The sequence below is a fragment of the Brugia malayi genome, assembly GCF_000002995.4.
Source record: "Brugia malayi strain FR3 genome assembly, contig: Bm_v4_ChrX_scaffold_001, whole genome shotgun sequence".
In the NCBI taxonomy this organism is placed as follows: Eukaryota; Metazoa; Nematoda; class Chromadorea; order Rhabditida; family Onchocercidae; genus Brugia; species Brugia malayi.
This window is the reverse complement of record NW_025062479.1, coordinates 16,594,097-16,622,047: the sequence shown is the minus strand read 5'-3', so window position 1 is coordinate 16,622,047 and position 27,951 is coordinate 16,594,097. Positions and strand designations below refer to the sequence as shown.

Here is a 27,951-nt window from a genome sequence, read left to right as displayed (position 1 = left end):
ACGGAAACAATAATAGCAAAAACAACAACAACATTTTCTACTACAATAATACTGGATTGCTAATTAGCACCGTTCTTGAACGAATATTTAATTTCTCATATATTTAAATTCATTTTTGCCATAATTCTAAATCTAAAAGAAGAAAAAATAGAGGTTTTGAAGGAACTCTCAATACGCCTCTTACAATGCATTTGCTGTTTATTGTAACAGCTAGTGCAATCCTCGCATATTTCCGGATTGGAATCGATGCTGCTATCATAACCGGTTAGCTTTACAGTTTAGTTTTACGGTTCTTTTTTGCTGACCTTTCATCCAACAAATACTTCTTTATGTACAATTTTTTCTCTTGAGAAACGATTGCTGATCATTATTTAATCTACTTCCCTTGATAATTATCTCGATACACATTCATTGTTCACTTTCTTCCAGAATTTTTTTTTTTTTTTTTTCATTCTTGCACATTACGAATCCAACTGTTCTAAGCATCGTACGTTGCGTAATGAGCAACTTACATACCACTTTCACACGTGTTAATTAAAATTAGTTAAAATTTTTTAAATTAACATTATGACAAAAATTATGTTTGTAAAATTACCGGAATAAAATTTGCGAATAAATGAAATAATTATTTTGTTAGTGAATAATTAAACTGCGAAAAAAAAAACTGATGCAATTTTCTCCTTCAGGAAGAAGGAGAAAATTGCATCAGTCATTAGAGATAAAATAAGAAAAAATAAAAGTGAAATTAGTGGAAAAATTAATTTCATTCTTTTCACGATTGTGAAATGTAATTTGTTGAATGATTGAATAATAATTGCTAGGGGAAACAGTTAAAAGCTTTCATTCCCAGTCACATTCCAAATCTCTTTATCATCAATTTCCATCAATCATCTATAAATCATCCATATCATTTATGATGTTAATTACCGTCTTTTCCAAATATCCAAACATCATTTCCTACTTAAGCGTTACCATAACATTCATGAAAATTTGCACCTTCAACAAATCAGCTGAAAATTTGAGTCGTTATGGTTGCAGCTGAATAAAATAGTCAGTGGTTGTTATAACTCTGATAATTTTGATTTAATTAACACGACTTCAGTCTTAATTTAATATTTATGAAATTCATGCATATACTAATAACAATAATAAAGGTGTAAACAAGAAATTAATATTTGGAAATATTGAAAATTAAAATTCATTTAAAAATTTGAAACAAATATGGGAAATAAACATAATAGCTTTTTCATTTTTTGAATTTTCTACTTATTCCAAAAGGGACATTTAATCATAAATAATATGATAAGGAATTTATTTTTTAATTTTCAGGTCGGTGTAATGGAGCATCTTGTCGTAACGATGGATATTGTATGCAAATTTCATCAAATGTTCATAAATGCATGTAAGTTTACTAATATTTGATAATTTTTTAAACTCTAAAATAGGAAAGTTTGTTTCTTTATACGAAAATATTTTCTACAATTAGTCAACTTTTTATAAGGCTTCCCAAAATTGTGAAGAATTTGTTGTGATGATTTTTTCGACCAAACTTTTTGTGATCTCTTCAAACAATAAATTTTAAATAGATGAACAATTTCGGGTAAAAGCTATGAATTACGGTGGAAAGAAAGGCAGGCAAAGGAGAATATTTTCCCAAGATAAGGTAATTTAGTGGTGAGAAGTTAAGAGGCGTCCTTGTCACTCAACGTAAAACTTGTCTGTTTATGTGTGATAACGCTTTAAGCAATTCATTGCATGCAACCAACAGGGGGTTCTGTCCCCTCTGCCACCGTTTTCCCCGCCTTTACTTTCCCCCATAAGGTATTAACCGCAATAACGATGTATTATAATGATTATAATCTCAGCGAAGTCTCCTGCCTCCTTTTTTGGTGCGTGTGACTTACTGTTGGGATTCGATTCATTTTACCTCCTCCGTGAAGGTCATTAATTATAAAACTATTAATTAGCATATATTCATATACTATCATAAATGAAAATGACATGTCATTTTATAGTGTTACTCATATTATTATTGTCAAAATTTGATAACTAAGTCTTTATCAGCTAATATAGGACAAGATGATAATAATTGATTGTTTAATTATTACTTGACTAATAAGTGTTCAATGTTACAATGATAAAATTTTGTCAGTAACTTTCAATCATTTATGATATCAAATGAATGATATTAATAGGTGATAATTAATTTTGGTTCACTATGAATTTTGATTGGCTAACAATTTATTTTATTCAAACATTGCCAAACTAATCATGAAAGTAGTGTATTCGTGTTGGAGTTTCTGCTGTAAAAAGCAGTATAAGAGAAGAATTAATTATACGTATAAATTATTAATATTTACTTTGATTGGCGAATTTCTTTTTGTTTCATTTTTTTTTTTTTTTTTTTTATTTAAAAAAAAATTCTATTATGCGAACGATATTCATAAGTTTAATTTGCATGGAATAAAGAGGAGTAAAGGATAGAATTGGGTAAGATTAAATATGATTTGATCGATTAATATAATTGCACATAAAGCATGAATAATTTTAATCTAATTAATTACTCAAAAATTCTTTTCATTTTATCTTATGCTATCTCTTACTAAATTTGAACTGGAAAAAACTGATCAAATGATATGATGACTTTTGCTCATTAAAATAACCTTTAATTCCGAATGCGTAACATCTGATTTACGGTTCATTAAGCTGTCTATACTTATCGATGTTAAACATAATAGTGGTGTAGTACTAAGCTACCTTGACCTTTTTGTTTTACTGATGGATGGTCACATAATTTACTGTCACTTAACAATATCCTTAATCCGATTTTCTTTTTTTACTATCTTCTTACCGAATCGAACAATCGTTTTCTTTTATTCTTTCTCTCTCATTCATCCTTCATTCCTATCATTTCGAAATATCAGCAAAGTAAAGCCGATCGCTTTTGTTAAAGTATTAATGAAATTTATTGTGAAGACAACAAATCTAATGGATAGAATGGCAGTTTTATACTATAAAGGTAGTAATGTATTAACAAATATTGTCATGTTATTTGGAATTTCAGAAATTTTTAAATATTGTAGGTTTTCGATCAATTTTCAATGTTTGATGCTATGTTACACGGATAATCAAAGAAAGAAAAAAAAAAAAAGATTCACTGCCATCTAGAGCTTTTTTTGCTTTAGTAACAGACACGAAGAAGTTTTAAGTACCTCTTAAATTTTTAAATTTGAAAATTTTTTCCAGTAAAGAATTGATTCTGTTTGAGAAAAAACCGTATACATTCACTTTATTTAGAGAGAATTTACTTATTTATTAAGGTCAAATTTAGGCTCAATGAGCCTCTCAAATTTAATTTCGATTAAATTTGACCTAATGTAAATTTAATATTTAAATGTTAATTTAGGTTTCATTTCTTCATAAATTAAATATCAAATCAATGTTAATGCCAACAAAATATTGATCACCTAATTTTACTTCGTTTTTCCACTTTTTTCATTGATTTGAAACTTGAATTCTTTGCCAGTTAAATTTAACTGTAACCATTGGGTCGGACTTTCAACTTCAATGTATTTCTTTCCCAAACTGCTAATAACATCAATCAGTGTGAGTGACAGCTAACATGAAGCGCTCTTCATTGGAATTTATTGTCATTGTCCCCAAAGCTATTTACACATACCTATCGATGTGTATATCTATATGTGTGGGCGTGCGTGTGTGAGTATGCATAGGTGTGACATACCATCCTTGTGATGTGTTTTTGATTGGGGAAAATAGAAAAGAGCAAAAAAACTTTCTTTTTTCCAACGAAATGTATGAACAAAAATGATAAGTAATCAATAAAGTTTTCTGACAGTTCCATCTTATTTTAAAATATCATTCACGTATTTTACGTCCATTTAATACATATTTATTAACTGAAACAAACATTTGATGACAGTTCATTCGTATTGTAAACGGGTCATCTTATACGGGTGTTAAGGTTGTTTACATTATGGGGAGATTTATTCAAATCACACCTTTTTCTTATTCTAACCCTTAATTAATGATATACCATACTTTTGCATTATTTGCATCTTTTGGGGATAACCGTCCTTAAATAGAATTAACTATTCAAGCATTGTTTGCCTATCTTATAAATACGGATGATGAAATGGGTATCAATCATATGGTTTATGCTTTATATGCATGCCCTCATGTGGTTGCATAATGATGGCATTACACAACTAGTACACAGCCGTGTCATCATTATATGATGTCGTCGGTCGTCTGATGAGAGATTCCTATCATTGATAAAACTCAATCATCATTCCCACCAGATCCCGCCCGAATTTTCCCCTCCCCGAATATTTCTCAAAGTGTGGGGGATTATCATTTGTGGATGCTATCTTCTTATGCTTATTTTCCTGTGTTTATTTCTTTTCAAATTATTTCCTTTCGAAAAGGAACATATTTACTTTAGAAAAGATAGTCATGCTTTAAAATATTACCCATATATCGGGTAAAGAAAGAGCGGTATATTTCATCAAAAAAGTCTTAATGTATTTATCACCCGCACCGAGGTTACTTTTTTGAATGAAGTTAATCTTAAACACCTGTGTTAAGGATTCTGAAAAGAATAGTCCCATAAATTTAATATTCTTTCTAAAAATTTTTTTGTATAAGGTTTTTGAAATTACAAATAAATAAAAATATACCAGTTGAGAGTAAATGAATATAATGTCACATTTTTCAACGTCTAAAAATTGGATCACTTAGCATTAACTAAATAAGAGAATGAGAATGATGAAAATCTAATGTCATTTGAAATTTCCAAAAGTAGTTTCATCAACCGAATTTAGTAATCTATTTGTAATAATCTATCACTACTCTCATAACTGATTCATATTAGTGCAAAAAACAACGCAATTTGAATACGAGCAAATTTTAATAATATGTTATCTTTTAATCAGTAATTTTTATCATTAACAAAATAAATTAATTTGTTGCAGATGTACAGGTGGGTATATGGGTGATCGATGTGAGGAGCGTTGTGATTGCTTGAATGGTGGCGAATGTCTCCGAAGAGGATCACTGTCGATATGTGTTTGTCCTATTGGTATGATTTTCATTATCATTCGTAACTTATCACTGTTAAATACAAATACAAATTTTAGTAAGAAAATTCTTATTATTTCCATTATTATTAATTATTATTTTTATATTCGTTAGTTATCCGACAAACTTCCAGACTTGAAGTTTTTTTTAAAAACTTTAAAAAGAGAAGAAATGTGTTATTAAATTATAATTGCAACGACAATTTAAGAATTTTTTTTTTCATTTCGCATTTTCTCATTTGTCTAATTATTTCATTAATAATTTTTTAAAACTTTTTTTCTTACTTTTATTTTACCTTATTGTTTTCAAAGATGGTTTAAAACATGAAATCCCCTTCCCAAAAAGTTAAATTTTTTTTTCCATTTGGAAAGATCAGAGAATTCAAAAATTCTTCTCTTTCGATATGCTTCGAATATCTCTCTGAATTCAATCACAGCATAAGATTTGATTATGCTCTCCTATACTTCTTATCACTCATCCTTTTTATTCCATGAAAGAATTGATTCCCGGCAATTTCCACCAAATAATATATCCTATCCTCTTATTCCTTCCTCTTGCAAAAGAAAAAAAGAGAGAGAGAAGAGAGGAATTTTTTGTTGTCCCTTACCAATCTGTTAGACACTTATTCTTTCATCTTTTTTCAGTCAAATAAAATAAGAGCAATTAACAATTAGCCATTTTACATGAAATCAAAAAGGAAGAAAGTAGAAATAAATGAAATACTGAATTACTTAAAAAAGGAATTGTTATGTGTCCCATAATTGTTAATAGATTGAATACTTTTAAGTGAGAAAAAAAAGGTGCCGAAAATAGAAAAGGCGCAATTGTTGCATTAGCACCAAAAAGAATACATTAAAAGAAGAAAAAAAAGAAAAAAGGGGTCATCAGTTATATTGCGCAGTAATCTCTTATCCTTTTCACACATCAAACAGTATTTTTCCAAATCATTTACCGACAAAAACACTAATCTTTATTATTACTTTTCCATTTCTACCTCCCTCTCTCTCCCTCTCTCTCTCTCCTTCTCTCTCTATCTCATCAACAGTTTAATCAATTTCCCGGAAGTGTGTTATTTAATAAAAACAAAAAAGCACATTTTCAACTCCCATAATTGTTGCTTCTTTTTTCCTTCCTTAATTTTTCTTTATTCCTCTTTCACTTCTCCCGTCATTTTGTTTTCTTTCTTCATTTCAAATTCAAAAGCTTTTTAAGAATATTATTTCTACCATAATGAGGTTCTCAGATCCCTTCAATATCCTCAGAGAGACAAAAAAGAGAAGACGGACGACGATATTATTCATATCATTTATTGCATTTTTGAAATTTTCTTCTTGATTTCATTTCTATCTATCAATTTCTTTTCTCTCTCTCTTCCTTTCTCTTCTCTCTCCCTCTCTCGTTTTGTTTTAATTATTAGAAATTATATCTTTGCACATAAAAATTGCTCAGCATATGTCATATAGCATATAGGTTGTTTACCAGCGTTAATATCTCATCGTCAATGTTTTGCATTCATTTCTTTATACTACTAATTAAATTAGTAAATTAAATTTGAATTAAATCACTTCATTCTACATTCCTAACATTATTTGCAATAATTTTTCATTTCAAATACTAACTTCTCAAATAATTTATTTAGCAACTTCCCAATTAACTAATTAGTCAATTTGAAAGTGCAAAACCTCAATCAAATATGTCTCAAAAATGAACTTGTGAGCAATTCTTGTTTGTCTTCTCACTAAGAAAGTAGAGAGGAAGAAATGCCAATACCAGATAAAGTTAATTCTTTAAAAAATCATTTTTACATTTTTATCAAAATACTGATTTCTATGAAATTGCCGAACCACCCATAAGTGTATTCCGATTACACGTGATGTCACTTACACGGAATCATCGAATTTCTCTATTCTATAATTCATAACAAACAGAAAGAAAAAATAAATGGTAAACTTTAGTAAGCATTATAAATTTTAATGACATTGAATTAATGTTTATTTCAATATCGGTCCTCTTTGATGACATGTACCAGTATATTTCTGTCTTTAAATCATCTTTTTTGTACAGTATGTGTATATCATTTAAATATCATTCCTATCTTCCTTTTCCCTTTTTTTTTTTGATCATAGGAAGAAGCAAGAAAAGTTTTGTGTTACTTTAATAAAAGAAGGTATTGACATACAGTGGGAAATAGTATAAAATAATAATAGTAATAATAATGATAATAATAATAAATATTATTATAATTATTGATTGTAATTGTCAGAACTCATTGTCCTTGACGATTTTGGTATTACGAAAGTAAAAGAAACGAATTCATCCTCAGTTCAATTGGTCCTTTCTTCTCTATCACCGATCTGTTGTTCTATGTAATATTGCGTCCTTTCCCGCCCGCTTTTGTGTCAGTGTACTTTGTAACTTCTACCAGCCACTTCATTCACTCATTTGAATAATCATTACAATCGATATGATGGCTTCTTTCTTTGATTTTTTATTGTTATTACATAACGAATCACTGATAATAACAGTATGAACCAATGATGACAGTAACAGTATGAGTCAATGATAACAATAACGATAGCAGTATGAGTCAGTGATAACAACAAACAAAGAAATATTGAAATACGAGAATTATCTTTCATTCCATCTTTTTTTAATATGATTTTGTTCTCCTTTCATCCTTTTCTTATGTGACCGCAGAAAAATGAAGCGAAAAGTTCTGTTCATGAAAAAGGACAAAAGAGAGAGAGAGAGAACGGAGGGAGGACGAGGGGAAAATAAAAAAAAAAGTGGACACTGACAAAACTCTACACTTACTATCTTCATGATACACGTTATTTCTTTGTTGGGATTTTCAGTATGACTTGGGAAAACTTCTTCTGGAAAACAAGAGGAGAAAAGAATATTTTTCATTGAAATTTTAAAAATAGAGTTTAAAAGGTTTATTCATTACCAGTTGCATTTATTTTAATTACAAATTTATATATGGTGATGAGTTAAATTAGTTAGTTTACAACGCTTAAATTTGACATTTATAACTTCATATCATTGAATATAAGGAAGGTTTGACCTCTAAAATCTGACCTTCCATCGATTCATACAGATTGGTAGATGGTCAGTATAATGAAGTGGAATTCTTTTTAAAAGAAATCAAAATCTTAAATCCATTGAATTTATATTTGTAACAACGGTTGAATCTGCGAGAAGATCCATTGCAGCTCGTTTCAGGGTTAAATCGATCGTGCAATTAAACTTAGAGAAAATTTGGGGTACATTTGATATCAAATTATTCTAAAAAATGAGAGTGGTTGGAAGAAAGAGAAGGAGGCGAGATATCATTGTCAATGCATAACCTTTGATACGAATAATCAATAACCTTTCGATCAATTAACCTTTTCTATTTTTTTCGCCAAATGATGGAATGCTTTAAAAGCTGTACATATGTGTGAACGGGATTGATTTTAAGAGGTTTAAGGGGAGGAAATAGGGAAAAGCAAAGAAGGCGCTATATGCGGGGGAAAGGGGAGGAAAGGAAGGAACGAACGAAGTCTCTTTGTTGAAAAAAGAAGGAAAAGAAGATTGTAAGTGATCAATTTGCATTTCTATAGAAAATGCCACCAAAGATGAGATATTTGCTATATGTATGTGTAACTGTGTTGAATTTCCCTCACATTGTTCAAAATAAAAAGGGAAGAAGCATTTTTAAAACAATTTTTGCTTTACAGTCTTCCAAAAGGAGTACGACAGAGGGAGAGAGAGAGGGGAGAGAAAATATTTTTCTCGAGAAAGATTGTCCAGGTCGGGTGGAAAGAAAAACGAGTACTTGAAAATGAACAAACAAAAGAGAAAAATGGAAGAGAGCAGGGTAATAAGGGTAGATAGGGAAATGGAAATATTGAGAGTGGGGGAATTGAAAAGTCGCGTATGGACAAGACGAGACAGGAATCTGGAAATGAACAAGAAAGAGAAAATGGAACGGTCCGGAATGGATAAGACCAAAATAAGGCAGATAAAACGAGAAAATTGGCTTAAATCGTTTGAATAATATTGAAAACATCTTTATGAAGATCAAGACAAAAATGATAATTTATTAAGTCAATATGAAAGATTGCATTTCAGAATTTGGTATTGTTGAAATATGCTACAATCAATTTGCAAAAAATTATTATTGCATTACAGAATTTTTTTTTGAATTTTTAAACTGTTCTATTTTATGACTGAAAAACGAATAAACGATATGAGAGAAAGATGAAGAGGATAATTGTTAATAAATACAAAGTACCAGGAAATATTTTTCAGGCTTTAACGGAACACTTTGTGAATATCGACAACCTAGCAGATGTGATGAAGCGCCATGTGTTCATGGGCGATGCATTTTGTCTAAATCATTAGATACATTTCGGTGCGAATGTCAGATCGGATTTACAGGTTATTATTATTTGAAGTCATTTTAAGCAAATTTAGGTAGCGTATATATGTGCAGAAATGTACCTAACCGGCAATGACCTAAATTAAACTATGCCAATGTATTTAAAAATGGCATATTCCACGAAGAGTGGATTTCCCATATCCTTTTGGTGTTCTCCCTGGTTTGTCAATAGGGGGTCATTCTTGATATCAGCTGAATTTACAGTATACGGTACATTTCCCATCGTTTCATAGTAAGTCATCTTTTTTTCCTCAAATATTTCCGATTAATTCTAACCAAACACATGCCTTCTCATCTTATTTCATTCGAAATTATTTCCCCAAAAAGTCTAACAACAATAACAAACAACTCGTTTGTTGTTTACTTTTTGCAATTATTGTAGAAAGCCTATGGGATAGGATATATTCCCAAGAATTATACGATATTGTCCGTGAAATTCCTCTATTTCTCATTCTATTTTTTCGGCAATATATAGACATCATATAAACGATGAAAGGAACAAATATTTGATCCCTATAATTTTTTAAAATTTTAATTTTCTTAGCAAACATTTCATCAGTATCTTTTTATTTTGCTTTTGTACTACCAAGAAGTGGAGATGGAATTTATTTTAACATTGGTCGTTTTCATATAGCTTATGGAACTTTAATCGTTCAATTTAAATGATAAAAAATTTTAATGTAAGACAAGTATTGAAATTGAAATTGTCCTTGTTTGAGAAATTAAGCGATGATAATTGTTTTCACAGTTATGTTGATCATCAAGAGATAAATGGTTGTTTGCTAGTCCTGCTAACTGCTATTTACTAGGACTAAAAGATAAATATTCCGGAAAAAAGTATAGATCATATTTTTGTCAAATAAATAAGTAATGTAGCGAAATACATATCCAACATTTGTTATTCATCGCAGTGCAGATGTAAGTCAGTTGGATAATAGATATAGCATTAATATTAATATGATTGAAATATTTCCTGCAAAAATTTTGATGAAGCCAGAAAGACCAAACTGATCAGGCAGTTAATGTTAGCTATTTTGATCATCCGTTGCATTAATATAATTTTCATAATTAGCAGATGAATTAGATGAAATTTCAAAATATTTTTCCCTCGGAAAATCATTAAATTTCAAGATTAATTCATCTTCTTTCTTTAACAAACAGAAATTTTGATGAGATGGATCATCATCCTCTTTGCCTTCATCTTCGTTTTGCTCCCAATAGCGGTGTGAAATGTCAACAATGAAACGATGAAATCTTTTCGATTTGCTTCATTCATTTCATCTCTTTCCATTCCTACGTTCCTTTGAAGATTATTTACCTAAAATGCGGCTATAACTTTGAAATAAATTACGATAAAAAATTTCTTATTTCAATTAGATTCAAATTAACACCAATAAAATTGCCTGCGTTATTTCTTGTCATTTTCGGGCATTTCAAAAAAATTTTCTTCCAATAGAAAAAAGAAAATTATCCTCATTAATTGCTACCAATTATAAAGAAGCCTGATTGATAAATAAGGAAAGGAAGGGGAAAAAAGGAAATTCACATTCCGGACGAGTCCTCAGTTTAAGAAAGATTCAGTTCATCCGCTTTCCACTTTTCCCTTTTGCATTATCCTCTCCCTCTTTCTTTCTTTCTCCCTCCCTCTCTCTCTCTCTCTCTCTCCCACTATATTGGTTATATCAGTTTACCACCAACTGTTTGTTATATGTTCACCCATTCAATGGTCATTTCTTCGTAGAAATGACCATTGAAGCTATTGATAAAGGATAACAAAAACTGGGCAATTTTTCTTTCATTCTTTCAAAATTACCATTTTTTTCTTCAAAAAAAAGTGGTAATTTTGTCAAATGGATTTGATTCGAAGGAAACTTTATTCTGCTGAAAATGCTCTTAAAATTATGTGTCCACTGAAAATTATTCAAATGGGATCTTTTTTCGTTCTTTAATTTCGTCCATGAAAGAATGTAGCGAAATCGTTGAAGTATTAAAACAATTAAAAGCATTAACTGGAAGCTTTAATTCTTTCCGGAAGGATTTTATCATTCGACATTTTTAGGTTAACATCTTCACATATACAAAGTTATTCTATGATTCATTTCTCCACGACATATGTCGATGGTTGGTAATGGCACGATAATTTCTGGATGTGATCGTGTTTAAATGTTTTCAACCATGAAATTCTTCCTCTTATATAATTAATTAATTAAAGACTTTTCCACACGGATTATTTTCTCCATTTTATGCATTTTAAATTAGCGATCCTTTTTGCTTTGTTTTTCAACTCGAAACTTTCAATGATTTAATAATTTGCAGTCACATTATGCAATATTTATTCAGGCTAAAAAATTTTCAGTTTTTAATTAAGCAAGAAGATTGTATCATTCGATATCTGCAAATCATTCAAAATTTATTATTCTAGCAAACATAATCAGTTAATTGAAATAGAATTTATTAGAAGAAAAAAGGAGGGGAAAATAATATCCTCATTTGAATAATTATGAAAATATCAGACTATTCATCATTACAAATGCAAAATTAACAGTTTTAGTTAATAGGTAATAATGGAAAGTGTCATGGAATGAATGAATGGATGATTGAATAATTATTGTATGGAAGCAATGCTTTTGCTTTTGCTGATAGATATGCTTTGCATTCACGCATATTGTAATCATCGCTATTATCGTATCAGTTTAAAAAAAAATAAACTAAAATGATAGGGAATGGAAGGGTGAGAGAGAGAGAGAGGGAGAGGGAGAGTTTGCATTTCTCTTTTCCAGGGGTGGTGTAAAAAAAGAATGTATTTTGATTATTTGCGATGAATAATGAATGTGATACCGATATTCATTATCAACCACCAATTTCTCCATTTTCTTTATCAGAAATATGATTGAAAAAAGGCACAGAAAGAAAGATTGAAATTATGATTGGTTTGAGGTGGACCTCTTTCATTAGAAAATAAGGTAAACTCCAAGAAGAGAACAAAAAATAGTAAAGAAGGAATAAAATAATCCATTAGTGGTCTGTCAGCATTGCTGGAGTGGTTTGAGATTTTTTTCAGATTTTAAAGTATGCGGAATTTAAATCAGTCAAAGTATAAAAAGTGATTGTAGTTATAATTTAAGGGTCCTTATCCAATTAATGATAGTTAAAAAATTAGTATTAAATTAAAACTTCAGCTGAACTATAGCTATCATTTAGAATGTCATTAGGTCTTCTCTTAATTTCATTCCAGGCCTATTGTACTTCAATTAAATTAATTTTTATGGATTCCACTTCTTATTCTTCCACTTTCCAGATCATCAATTGTGAGTAAATAGTGACTGATTGAAGGCATATATTGAAAAATTTAATTTAAAGTTACACTTGGATACAATCGAATAAATTAAGAGTTTATCAAAAATGGAGACGCGATAGTGGCGGTGGTGTATAGTGGTAGTAATTAACTTTAATCAATCAAATAACAGACAGCTAATACGTATGCAAAGCATTTGTTTTATGCATCGTTCCATTTGAAATCAGTTTTTTTTTTTCCTTTTTTTTCTGTATTTCAATATCATAAAAGAAAAGCTGAGAGAAGGATAAAATATAATGATTAAACGGTATGTTACAGTAAGATATATATATATATATATATAGAATCAGAATCAAATCAGATTGAAATGCTTTCAATCATCCACTAAAGAGCATTAATAAATATGATACCACCGTTCCTCATGTTGTATCGATTCGGAGATTTGTCAGTTTTCCAATTAAAGGACAAAAAACTTGAAAATATGTCAAAGTAATTCATAATTCTAACATATCAGAACGACATCATTCAAAAATGTCAAGTGATACGGTGATGTAATAAGTTCAAGCTTAAAAATAATCATTTATTAATTCTTTTTTCTATCTGAAATGTAAATTCCGATAGTTATGCAGTTTCTTAATTAAGAACATGACAGGAAATCAGGAAAATATCTGAATGCAAATGTTTATATCGTTTTTTGCAGGTGAAAGATGCGATAGACGAAATTATTGTGAAGGTAATCCATGCAGAAATGGTGGTTCATGTATATCAACAACCGGGGGTTATCGTTGTGGTTGTCCGGAAGGCTTTCACGGCAATAAATGCGAATTAGATATCAATGAATGCCATTTGAATCCATGTGTTCGCGGTAAATGCATCAATGAGGTAAATTATACATCAACAAAGGCTCCAGGCTATATATCTTTGGGATAAATGGATTGAATTGTTCATCATATTAAGTGATTTGATACACTTTCATACAGAAATAAATATTCGAAGTATTCATAGAAGACTTAAACAGATCTGTTACTTGTCAGTTATTCATTTTAATTTTCAAATCACTTAAAAATACCTAAAAAGTTTGCAAAGATATTTGAATTTCAGTGGAATATTTGAAAAGTGCTCGTAAAAGACCAAGTTTTCGAACATTTTTTCTTTTACTTTGTCATCCAGAGAAAAAAGAAAACTAAATCATTAATACTATTCAATTGTTATTGGTTACAGTTTGGTTCATATCGATGCGACTGTCCACATGATTTTACCGGTCGTAATTGTGAAACGTTGTTATTTAACATTGATCCCTGTTCCACATCTCCGTGTCACAACAACGCCAAATGTTATACGTATCGTGACAAGTACTACTCTTGTGAATGTCGTCCTGGTAATCTGTTCTCATTCTATTATAATTGATAGCACTATTGATGTCACTTCTCTAAAATTTTCTTTTCCATTAAGTTTTCTTTTTTTCTATCCTTTATTTTAGGATTTTTTTAAAATCGTTTTTTGAAAGTTAGAATTTGAATTAAAATAGGAAAAATATGATCACAGAAAACGCTATTTTTGCATTCTTTTCTTTTTTTTTGGAACTGGTGAAATTAATTTATTTTGAAAAAGAGTAATTATTTTACACAATTTCAAATGATACGTTGTCTCAATGCGATGACAAATTACTATTCTTTTTTCTCTTTCTTTCTGTTCCATTCATTGTTTATGACCTTAACTTTTTTTTTTTTTTTTTTTTTTGATTTGTACACTGTGAATGGAAGCTAATGGAAAAACATTTCAATCTTTTTATTTTTTTGGAAATGAAGTAAGAATTGAGTGAATGAAAAAATGGATTAAACAGAAAGGGATTCAATTATTTAAAAATTGAACAAAAAAAGAGATATAACTGAGAAATGCCGAAATTGAAAACAAACAATAGAGAGAAATTTTGAAAAAAAAAAAAAAAACTTTTTTTCTGAGATTCAGATGAACGATCTTTTTTGAAGATTAAAATGGAATTGTCAATTTTAGTTAAATACTTCATCTAATTATTACTCTTTTCTTTCTACCATTCAATACTTTACTTTCACTTAAAAGTTTTTTGTATGGTGCTATGAAAGTTTGATCAAAATAGTTTTTAAAATCGATTTATTATTTTAATCTTACTTACATTTAATGTTAAGGTAAATATTTTAGGCTTTACTGGAAGACATTGTGAAGTGAATATAGATGACTGTTCGGAAAATGCTTGCATGAATGGCGGTACTTGCATTGATCGTGAACAAGGTTATGAATGCAAATGTCCACCATTTTACACTGGTTTGTCTCTTCTGCTACTGACATCATAATGAGTCAAATATTATCACAAACAACGGTGTTCTAGTGTCTATTGCAAAATACTCTTTTTGATAATAGCAATATTTTACAAATAATAACTAAACTAGAAGAATACTAAATATTTAAATAAGCTTTTTGTGAAGCTGGAACAGGTCTTTTATATTCTCCAAAACAAAATACAATATAACAAAAATCATGATTACTGCAATCAAAAAAATCGTCATTATAGATACTGATGAGAAATTTCAATTTATAGAAATAAAAATTACAATTTGTTTAATGTACTACCATCTATTTAGTCTTTAAAAAAATTACATTTTTTGGATTTCAAAATTGTCTCCTGAAATATTCAATTTTTAAAACTGTATTGCTTCATCCTTTTTTTTTGCATCAAATAACTATTCTTGATAAGTGTTACAATGGAAATGATCGATCTTTATCCATTTATCATCTACTATTACCACAGTGACATTCATAAAGAACATTATTATTCGTGGGCTTCAATACACTTACATCTTAGGAAAGAGTAGTAATTATTAATTATTTTAATTATATTAATCAGGAAAAGATGTTTTATTTCCGGTATAATAAGATCATTACACTTTCTGTGATTATCCCAGTCATAGATTTGATATTCACTTTAACTCATCCAAGTTATTATCATCACCATCTATTCACTATAATTAATGTTAATTTTACTAACAATCATTAACAACAATAACAGATGACGTTTATGCAATTACTTGTTCTCTTATGGTATGATAATTTAGGAAGAAAGAGTGAGAATGACATATGTGAATTAGAATTAAGTTGAAGCTGTCGTGATCTTATAATGTGACTATAATTTAGAGAGAGATGATGATAGAATAGCAATAATAGTAAGAAATTTCTCACACTATACCCTAAACATCTGCCACTTATTGCTCAAACGGATGACAGCTATGTATTCATTTTCTCCTCCTTTCCCCACCCGTTTTGTTCTTAATGTATCGGCATCTAACATCAATCAAAACTGTTATCCGTTTTTGTCGTTTCGATGTTAGTTGTATCAGCATGGTGTAGTATAACTGATCTTTGATATCCGTCATTCATTTACACCCTTTTTCCCACACTTCCATAAGTCAACGTTATGCAAATCTGTTATTCATGTTTTTTGTTCGAGAAATGCTTCAACATACTTCTGGTGTAAAACTTCAAATTGTTTATCAAATGTGGGGAAAAAAGAAAAAAATTCGAGAAGATGGAAGATCAGTTGACATCTGTAAATGAATCAAATAATTTAACAATTCTACAATAATATTACATAAATTATTTTAATAAGTGGAAGATAGTAAAAGTAAGGCATAGAATGAAACATAAGAATATAAACTTAAACAACAAATGATTGGACTATTTATTTCATGACAAATAAAAAGATAAGTTAAGGTATCATGCATACTATTATTGTATGACTTTTGAATATTCCATCCAAAGCAATAGTTCATTGATAAGTTTAGCAAGGATAACAAATGTGCAGATAATTAATAGAAGGTGCAAAGAGATACAAGTAACAGAAAAAATATTTCGTGTAAAGTAGCATGAAATTTCGTATTTCAATTAAATAAGAAATGTGTAGTACACATTTCAGGTCGCTTCTGCGAGGAAGATATTGATGAATGTGAGTTAGGTTTGCATGAATGCAAGAATGGCGCAACATGTTTCAATAAAAAAGAAGGTTACCAATGTGTTTGTGTGAATGGTTGGGAAGGTATCCATTGCGAGATAAACAAAGATGATTGCAAAGATGCGCTTTGTGAGGCAGGTAGTACGTGCGTGGATCACCTCGCTAAATATACCTGTGAATGTCCACCGGGTCGTATCGGTAAGTTATTGGACATTGGTTCTGCTCTTTCTTGAATTTTTTTAAATGTATAAAAATGTATAAAAATAAAGCCTAGAAATGAAGTGTAACATATATTGTTATATTAAATTGTACTTAATTTCTGGATTCATATTTTTTGTAGGTTTATTATGCCATATGGAAGATCCATGTCTATCAAATCCATGTCAAGTTGGGTCCGTATGCGAACCTGATACATCGAGTGGAAAGTATACATGTGAATGCCCGAAGGGATACACCGGAGAGGATTGTTCTAATGATATTAACGAATGCAATCAGGTAATACTTAATAGATGCAGTTCCGAAATCATTTCTATGAATCTCTAGACAATGAAGAATTTGAAGTTGACGAAGGCAATAATACTAGGAACATAATTAATTTCTAGGATCATGCTGTTTGTTACAATGGCGGTACTTGTGTGAATACACCTGGATCATTTCACTGTGAATGTCCACCAGGTTACACCGATTGGCACTGTCAAACTCATGTGAATCAATGTTCCACTAATCCATGCCTTAATTCTGGCACATGCTTGGATTATGGAACACGCTTCAAATGTGTTTGCATGTCAGGTCAGTTATCTTATATTAATCATTTTGTATAATTTATAATGAAAAATGACTTCCAAAGAAAGAAAGTTCATTTCAGGTTTTCATGGAAAGCGCTGTGAACTTCACTGTCCATCTGGCTACGAAGGTGAAAACTGTGAGCGTCGACAGTATATAGAATGTAGCATAACCGATTGCCTAAATGGTGGCGTTTGTTCGAAAGGTTCATGTCGTTGTCCTCCGGGATTTACTGGTGATCGTTGTGAGAAGAAATTAGATCCGTGTAAATATCATAACTGCCCTCAAAATGCCATATGTATTCCGATCAATAATAGTGTTACCTATAAATGCGAGTGTAAATTGGGTTTCTATGGACATGATTGTAAATTAGAAGTAAGTGTTTGTTCCTCATCTTATCAAAAAATATCCCAATATGTCAGTATTAGAAGCAGAAATTAGCCAAGAAAAAACATCCCAGTATTAATGACATCAGATTAGCGAGAAAGTATTTCAAGATTAGTTGCAGAAATTAGCCATGAATAAATGAATGGAATCCAAATCAGAAATTCAGGCCTGTTTACAATATCACTACGAACTGTTTAAATCGTTTCAGATGAATGAATGTGCGTCAAATCCATGTCAGCACGGTGGCGTTTGCACAGATCACTTGAACGGTTACGTGTGTTCGTGCAGTGCCGGTTATACCGGCGAACAGTGTCAAACGAATATCGATGACTGTATTCATCATCCATGTTTACATGGTGGCACTTGTATTGATGGTATCAATTCTTATTCATGTCATTGTGCACTACCATACGACGGTGATCGATGCCAATATGAGTAAGTGAGTTTGGAAAAAATTATGACATTTCTCATCTATGGAGAAGTTTCTTTTTTTTTTTTAATAAATAAGACTGCTGTACAATCTCATATCTTATTTGCTAGACGAAATATTGTTGCTTTTTTCCTTTTAATTCATTAAACATAACGTATATTGACATTGACGTTTAAGTTTTGTAACCTCAAGTTTGTCAAAGTATTTTAGAATAAGTAAGTATTCCAAAATGTTCGCAATTTTTCTTTCAGAATTTATTTTATTAAAATACCAATATTTAAGATTAGATCCATGTCGGACAAATCGCTGTGAAAATGGTGCAATTTGCAAACCAACGCCAACTTATCGGAATTATACATGCAGTTGTACGAACGGTTTTTATGGGTACTATTGTGATACTGTAAGTTTTATTCTGTTTAACATCATCTAGAAATTTATCATTAGATAACGATATCATCATGGCTTCTTGTGTCATTAAATCATATTCGACCATTAAACTGATAATAGTTGAGTATTTGAGGGTTTCAGGATATTGATGAATGCGCAGTAAATAATCCATGTCTCAATGGTGGTACTTGTGCAAATAAATTTGGATCATATCATTGTCGTTGTTCGGATGGTTATACCGGTAGGAATTGCGAAAGCGACCGGGATGATTGCTTACCAAGTATTTAGTCATTTTTAGTTTCATATTTTTGTCGAACATGGATCCTTTGCCTACGACAGTAATTCAACTGACCACAAGTTAGAACTGTATCACACTTGTTATTCGTTCCCAGATTTTCTCGTCAGAATTTTCAGATCCTTGTCTAAATGGTGGTCATTGTATGGATGAACTGAACGGCTACCACTGCGAATGTTTGGCGGGTTTTACGGGTCGTCAGTGTGCCACGAATATCAATGAATGTGAATCGTCACCATGCGAAAATGGTGCATCCTGTATTGATCATATCAACGGTTTCGAGTGCGTATGCCGTCGAGGTTTCAGTGGTACTTTTTGTCAAACCAACGATGATGACTGTCAACCAGGGTATAATAAAGCTTAATTTTTAGAAAACTAGTTGGAAATTGTGACATTTAAGGATTTAGGGGGATTCAGATTTACAGATGTTATTTGCAGATAAAATGAGTCTGCAAATAATTTTCAATTATTTGAATTCGATAATTCTTAAATATTGCTGTTTTCAGTGATTTTCAATTTTTGTAACTCTGCAATTCATCAGAGTTTTTATTTAAAAAAAAAAAAAAAAAAAAAAAAAGAATAGAGTCAAATATTGGTAACTTTTTAAATTTGTACTAAAATGAAGTGAATGTGGTAAATCAGTAATATTACGGTAATCTTCAGTTACCAACAACAGTATACACTTTTTTAATTGAGGAATACCACTGAATTTCAGTTTTGCTATCTCTATAAATCCATTATTAGCGTTCGACTGTTCATTTTGCATTTGTTGGTATTATTGATGCTAATAGCGACAAATATTTTTCTCATCATTAAGTTACTGGTAATTTATAGGAAACCTAAAGTTATTGCATAATTATTACACATTGATGAAGGGAATAGTTGTTGCGGTAGCTAATAGAAAATGAGTAATTAATGGAAAAGGATGGATGAGAGAATCACTACTGACCATAAGTAGCAGTTTTTTTTAGTACTCAAATTTCAGGTAATTAATTTCATGCTTGTGCAAGAGGTAATGAGTGTTGAAGAGAGTATGGAAGAAAGGGATCGAGTATATTTTTGATAGGTCTGAAATGTAAGCTGCTTTCCCACGACTGTCCTCCTTGATGACCAAGACAGGATGGCGATCTGTTTTGACCGTCCCATCTGATACATATCTTTTGTTTATCATATTGTAAAGAACAGCAGAATGTGTAGTTAACTCTACGATGCATTCTTCTCTTTTGCTTTATGATATTACACTGCTGCTGACTGCCAATTCGTCCTTTTGTCCGGTTTCAGAGTAGCCCTGAATACTTCCTGGCCCTAAATCAGGTTTGAAATGCTTTACGACCGTCATTTTTCATTATTTTCTTCTGTTCAGTAGGAGTGAAAATGGAAGCACCGAATGAGTGAAACAAAGAGGACAGTAACAATAATGAGCAATATCTCGAGAACACATGTAATAACGGGAAGGCATTTGAGTGGATGACCATTGGTCATTATTCCCAAATTTGTCACTGATGAAAGTATATGTGTCTAGTTTCACTCACGATAAATACATTTTAAATCTGTTTCTGGGATCGAATGAATTACTGGGTCAATCAAGCAAATGAAGAGATATAACAAAGCATACCTGGCTTGCAACACTTTACGGTGCTAATTTTAAGATCTAAAATTCCGATATAATAATAATCTGTTTCATTTTTTGCTATTACTGTATTCCATTTGCAGTTTGTCTTTACCTGAAGCATGGTTGGAAGAGATTCTTATTTAAATAATGTAAACCATTGTGTTTAGGTTAGCAATGATCTGGTAGCATCGAGTGTACTTACGCATCTGTTGACGGATAATTGCATAACAGCAGGAATGAAAGATATTTTCACACACTTCACAACTGAAAGTGATATATACTGAGATAATTTTGCGGATCATTGAGTTGAGTAAATAGACGAAATTATTCCGTGAAGAAATCAAATTTAATCATACACCCGAAAAAGAAAATGAATTGGGGTAGGAGAATGTTTTGACCGTATCATCGAGAGATCGTGACTGCTTATTGAAGAAAGGTATCCAATACATATATATATATATATATATACGCATATATCATGGGATCAATTTGTGGACATTACAACACCTAAACCTCATTGTTTATTCAACGAATTATTTTCAAGTATTGTGTTGAGAAAATCACTGACCCTTACATCGTACCATTCCTTTCTTCCACAATCCACAGGTCGATTAATCGTCTAACAATACCGGGACAAATCATTTTGTTTAAAGGAAAAAATCTATTCATATTTAAAGGGTAAGCATATATTTACCTATCTAATTACTGGGAAGGATACCGAGGGAAGGGAAGGATTAACTTGTTTATTATCTGTTTTTGGGATGTTGAATCTTTTAATTACCACATTCGGTATACTGCTTCAAATTAGGAAAGAAGTCAAGTTAATTTAGTTATAGATTTGAATTTTTATTCAGAAGAAAAATCCAAAGTTATGTAAAACATAAATTGTTTAAAGTTTTGAATTATGTTGCGCATTGTTATTAATGTTAAATTCAGTTTTCATGACTTTCCAGTCTTGAAGTTAGGACTGGGAACTTGAATTTAATCACGACAAAAAAAAAGAAAGGGAAGAGAGTGCTTTCACCATTTTCAAAGAGAAATATTTAAGCCTTGTTTAAATAGGGGGCATTAAAATGGATATGAAGAGAAATATTACCTTACCGTGATTCACTGAAATAAAATACTATCATCTCCGAGATTTATTAAAATCTCTTTTCTTTTATCAAAATTGGAAAACTATTCCAAAGTGAAGGAAGTTTGCCAAAATATTTCTTTGTAAGGTTTTGGTAAAAAATTTTGTTATTGATATTAATATCATAAGTAAAAAACTTTTTCAAACTATTAAACATACAAAAAAGTTAGTTTTGGTTTTATCATGTTTAATATGAACAATTAGAGAATTTAAGATGAAATAGGAAATTTAACTTATTAGATTAATTGAATTTGATTGCTGAATTCATATCGTTCATTATAGGTTATGTTTGAATGGTGGGACGTGCGTGGATGGTGTTAACTCGTATCGTTGTCGGTGTCAGCGTGGATTTACCGGGAAGAATTGTCAGCATCAAATCGATTTGGAACAATTCAATGTGACTGATCTGTTGGAGCATGAACTATGTGCCAAGCATGATTGTATAACAAAGGTGTCAACTCATTTAATTATAAGATAGATTAGTTTGTTTGTTTACGTCTCATTCTGCGTAATAATGGCACAATCGATCTTTCTTTTGCCTTCATTTAATTTATCAATTTCAGGCTGGTAATAAAGTGTGCGATCAGGTTTGCAACTATTATGCGTGTCATTATGATAGCGGAGATTGCAGTGCTGGTACGAAACCGTTTGAAAAATGCGAATCACCAAGTTATTGTGCTCATGTTTTCAGAGATGGAAAGTGCGATCCGGTAAGCTGTCAGGGTAACATGAATTACCTCAAACTGAAAAAGCTAAAATTTGAACTAATTTAAATTTCGAGTATATTCAGAGAAATATCATTACTGTTACACCACTTTTATCATATTTCTTTACAGATATGTAACAATCAAGAGTGCTTGTTTGATGGATTCGATTGTGATAGTATTCCGGAACAGTGCTCCAAAAATGATTACTGTACAACACACTATGCTGATGGACAGTGCGATCGAGAATGTAATGTTATCGGTTGTGGATGGGATGGTGGTGATTGTGATTCTTTTGATGTTGAAACACCGGTTTGTTATTCATTGTCATTGTGACAATTAGCTCTTCATCATTCAGTGTTTATTTCATCTTTTCAACATAGATTTTGCAGTTAGAGGGAAACATCATAGTGATACTTCTGATCAGTCCAGACGAATTTCTGCATAATGCGCAAACATTCCTCTTCACATTGAGTCAAAAGTTACGTGGTGCTGTACATATTCGAACGATAAATGGCAAACCAATGATATATTCGTGGAGCTCGGAAGGTGGTATTGGACAATTATATGATGTAGCACCAGAAAAACGTTACTTACTTGTTCCCAATTTGCAACGAGTCAAAAGACAAAGTAATCTCTGTTACAAATCTCTTCTACAACTAACTTATATTTCACTTTTAGGATAATTAAGTACACTTGAAATATAAAAATAAAATTGAAAAAAAAAAAGATCCGAAATATAACCAAAGTATTATGCTAAAAATTTTCATACGATATTCTAAAAAAAAATTAAAATTAATTGGTTAGCGTTTTTCCTAGGCGCACAGATGCTTCGAAATATATGTGTAAATACATATCCTAAGATTAAATCCTTTTGCATTCTTTAAAATAAAAATTAGTTTTGTTCTCAAGAAAATGCAACATTAGATTTATTTTTGATTCTTTTCCCGTTTTCCGATATCTTGTAAACGTTTTTGCAGCAGACCAGTTACGTGGCACAATGGTAATGCTTACGGTTGACGTATCATATTGCCGTAAAATTGATCGTGAAGAATGTTTTTCGGATTTGTTTAGTATTGTCGATTACTTAGGTGCAGCTAATGCTAAACAGGTAAGAGAATACTTAGTTTATGAAAGAAATTCATATCATTAGATTAATTTACAATCGATTTCGCTAATTTGTCACTGTTCAGTTTCAACTTCAAAATTCGTTAATTTAATTAAGAAAAGAAGAGCAATTAAAATTTCTCTTTCCTTATTTTTTTAATATATATATATATATATATATATATATATATATATATATATATTAAAATTGATTTTCTGTAATGTCTTGTCATGTCACATCCTTATCCAATTAAAAAGAGGCAATATTATATTAGTATTTTATATCATTAGGAAGGATAATTTATAATGAAATCGAATACTCTATTGTTTCTGGCTTTTTTCTGTTTCTAATGCCTAGATTATATCAAACACTCTCTGGGATTTTTTGCAGACTTATATATATATATATATATATGCTTTTTTTTTTTCTTTACAAAAATTTTCATCCGTCACGAATAACAATTTGCAGGAGTTGCAAGAACTTGGCATGCCAGTGCATTCAGCTCGGGTTGAATTAGATAATGCTAAACAGGCTAAAGGGATCTCCTGGCAAACCTTACTTATTTGTCTATTAATTTTTGTCACAACAGTACTTATTGCTTATTCTATGGTTCAACAGGGACGAAAACGGAAAACTCTTCATGCCCGTATTTGGCATCCACCGCCATCCGAAAGTTGTACGATTTGCATTTCCGTTTATCTACCTGTTATATTATTTTCTCTCTTATCATAGTTTTCAAGTTGATTTTAAAAAGTTGAAGGATTAAACAAATAACTTTCCATGTTGATGCATCTGCTCGTGAATTCATATTATTTCTACTTATATCCGATAATCTTAATCATCCGATAGAAAATGTTTCCGGATTTAGTTATTTTCTGAACAGTAAAATATTTAGTAACATTATGGTGTACATGTTCATTCTTTACATTGCCAGATTTTTACAGGTAAATCATCAACTGGAAATCTAGACACTTATAGCATTCATAGCGGATATTTGTTCAGTAATTATGGTACAGCAAAACGCTCTCGTGCTGATAATATCCCTGTTGGTATTGCTCATCCGAATTTGTACATTGGAGAAGATACGCAATCATTTCTGAAACCGAAAACGTTAAGTACCGATGAACGGCAATGGACACATTTGCATGAAGCTGCTGATTCGACTATACCTATATCTTTACCGGTTTGTGTCTTTTAAATGAAATGGAAGTGATTAGAATCACATAAATATTACAGTTTTTAATAATCTTAAAGATTAAGTATTTCAAGATTTTTTTACATCATGGAAAGGTATCATATTACAAATTATTTCAGCAATTAGGATCCTAATCTTACACTACCGTACTTCAGTAGCCATAAAATCACTTTCAGATAGAGCCTTTATTGGTAAACGTACGTGGAAAGCATGGACGTACGCCTATGATGCAGACAGCATCTAATCAAGCAAAAAATGAAGAGGCATCCTGTGAGGATATTCGTAATTTATTAGAAGCTGGCGCTGAAATTGATGCACAAGATGACAGCGAAGATACGGCTTTGATGCTTGCGGTGAAGAGCGGTCGAACAACGGTAGTAGATTGTTTGTTGAAGAATGGAGCTGATCCAACAATAGTTGATGAGAAGGATCGTACTCCATTGCATCATGCTGTTGCTGTAAATATTCCGAACATCGTGCAGTTGCTACTCGATACAAGACAAGTTAATGTAAGTTAATTTAATTTAAGATAATTTTAACATTTCTTTTGAAAATTTAACAATTTAAGATAATTTTTATATTTAATATCGGACAAGATTTATTGATCTTTCATTTTTTTTTTTTCACTCTAGTAAGATCCCTTGAAAATTTTGATTAGCTATGAATAAATGATTTCTAGGTGGATGCATTAGATGAAGATAATCGAACACCGCTGATCATTTGCTCCAAATTTGATATACGTATGGGTACTGAAATAGCCGAAATGCTTTTGAAAGCAAAAGCAGATGTAGCATGTGCTGGTGATAAAAGTTTGACAAAGTATGACGGAAGAACAGCGTTGCATTTCGCTTCACAACATGCTAATTTGGATATAATTCGACTTCTAATTCATAATGGCGCTAACAAGGATGCACAAGACTCATTGGTAAGCAGGAAGTATAGAATATTAAATTTTCAAGAATTCTTCGTTTTTTTTTTTTTTTTTTTCTATTTTTAATTTTTTGGAATATTCAATCGTTTTTACGATAACTAAAAATTTATTCAAGTGTAATGTTGCAAAAAGATAATGAAATGTTAAATAATTTAGGATCAAACACCATTATTTTTGGCAGCATCTGAAGGACATCTTGATGCTGTAGAATGTCTGATCAGTCTTGGTGCTAGCAAAGAAATTACGGATCAGAAAGAACGATCACCACGTGATATTGCTGCAGAGAAGGAATTCCGTGATATTGTCCATTATCTCGATACAGTACCTACACCGAGAATTTTGCCGTCAAATATGGCTGCAACTTTAGCGCTTTCAACACATCAACGCTTTAAAAAATCATTCAAGAAAACAACGGTAGATTTTTTTAACATTTGGATTTTTATTTCTCGATTTTCTTTCTTTCTTTTTCTTTGTAGCCTATTTAATGAAAATGGTCAATGGAATTTAAATTTCACATTAAACTGAAATTTGAAAAGTTAGATTAAAATTCAATAAGTATTACAGAGACCAGTCATCAAAAAGAATCCATCGCCAACTTATCCTTCGGCAGTGACAGCACTGACAGCACAGCCAGCAACTTCAGTTAATCCACTTACTCCGCCGAATTCTGACGGTTCCAACTACTCCACGACACCATCACCGCATGATACAACAGCGGTAGTTCACGGTGGAACAGCAGCAACACGTGGAACTACGGTAGCCCAAGCTACTGCTGGTCATCCGGAAAATGCAGTACTTCAATCTTCATCTGTTATGTTATCACCCTATTCCGATCATCATAATGGTACTGGATGTAGCCCACCACAAATGGTCAGTTTATAAATCATCATTTAGTTTTGCAATAATGAAAATACACTATAGAGAAACTCAAAAAATTTAATCGTTCCAGCAGTATATGTTACCTTGTTCATTATTTATTGAAAACTAAGCTTAGGAAAGAATATCAAAAGGATACTCCTACATGGTGTTGGTGGTGCTTTGATATTTTCCGAAATGGTTGAATATTTACAATATCAGTAAAATATCTGTTTTTTCAGATGACAGCAATGCAAGCTGGGTGGTTGTTTCCGGCTAATCAATCGTCACATCAACAGTACGAAGAAGGATTATTTTACGGTACGGGAATGTTGCCTTTTGTTTATGATCAGAGAACGTTAAGGCCTTCATATTCTCAATCACATATGCCTCATGTACAACAACCATCTACTGCTTATTATAATGTATAGTTTTAATCTGTCATATGCTTTTGTCGAAGATGTGGGGAAGAAATAATTTGTAGTTAAAATTTCCGGTTTTCAATGTCAGCATAGTATATTCCCCTTTCAATATTGCTTGTTCATGATTCGGGTATATCTTTTCCGTTTTTTTTCCAAACATTTTCCAAACACTTTTTCGTTTTTCTCCAAACTTTATTGTGTCTGCTCCATCTATTAGACACCGTATGATTGTTTATTTCATAATGAGAAGCTAAAAATCGTTGTGTTATTTATTGTCTATATATAGAATCTAGGCTAGTTGTATATATTTACTTTTTTTTTTTTTTTTTTCAATCTAAAATTTTAATTCATAAATGGAAAAATTGATAAGTGAAATAAACGAACTCTTTTTTTTTTCTTCCCTAATTTCTGTAAATTTTTCGTAAAATTAAGATGGCTTCAAATTACGAAAATTTTAATAAAAATTTTAATGTGAATTATGAGATACTGAAATAGATATTTTTTGTGTTACATTGAAATTCAAAATTTACTACCCAGAGTTGTAGAATTGATAGAAATCCATCAGTTGATAGGCTTATATAAGTAATGTGTGTCAGTCAAACTCAGACAATTAAGAATACTTAATTGTCTGATTTCATAGATTTAATTGTTTATGAAATCACACTTTTTATATTCATTATCTTTTTTTTTCCATAATTTTTTCACATTTTAAAGTCTCTCTCTCTCTCTTTTTGGACATCATTAATTGTCAGTGTATATATCAATCTTACAGTAAAATGCCTTAACTTTATGTTCTTTATAGTCCGATATTGTCCAACTTTCTCAATTATATGATTTGTGCCTTTTTGATATATAGGTCTGAAATTTCCTTTCAGTAGTTGAATGAATTGGACTTGAAAGATTACTTACA

General features: G+C 30.9%; 1 protein-coding gene across 2 annotated transcripts; it reads left to right on the top strand.

Moving 5' to 3' along the window:
• Nucleotides 1–185: 185 nt before the first annotated feature.
• Bm3148 (Uncharacterized protein) lies at nt 186–27,050 on the top strand (the record flags this gene model as incomplete). Of its 2 annotated transcripts, XM_043075093.1 has the most annotated exons (27): nt 186–264; nt 1,330–1,402; nt 4,992–5,098; nt 9,394–9,522; nt 13,519–13,700; nt 14,040–14,196; nt 14,997–15,119; nt 16,765–16,998; nt 17,141–17,295; nt 17,403–17,589; nt 17,666–17,958; nt 18,179–18,405; nt 18,683–18,800; nt 18,929–19,067; nt 19,202–19,430; nt 22,109–22,277; nt 22,390–22,536; nt 22,663–22,842; nt 22,923–23,160; nt 23,511–23,641; nt 24,107–24,314; nt 24,583–24,821; nt 25,010–25,342; nt 25,513–25,758; nt 25,921–26,178; nt 26,329–26,634; nt 26,862–27,050. In XM_043075093.1, the coding sequence occupies 27 exons, from the start codon at nt 186–188 to the stop codon at nt 27,048–27,050; spliced, it is 5,076 nt and encodes a 1,691-aa protein (XP_042931027.1). The 2 variants fall into 2 exon arrangements, with proteins under 2 accessions (XP_042931027.1, XP_042931028.1); XM_043075094.1 differs by lacking the exons at nt 186–264; nt 1,330–1,402 and having other exon boundaries at nt 5,008–5,098.
• Between the last annotated feature and the right edge of the window lie 901 nt (nt 27,051–27,951).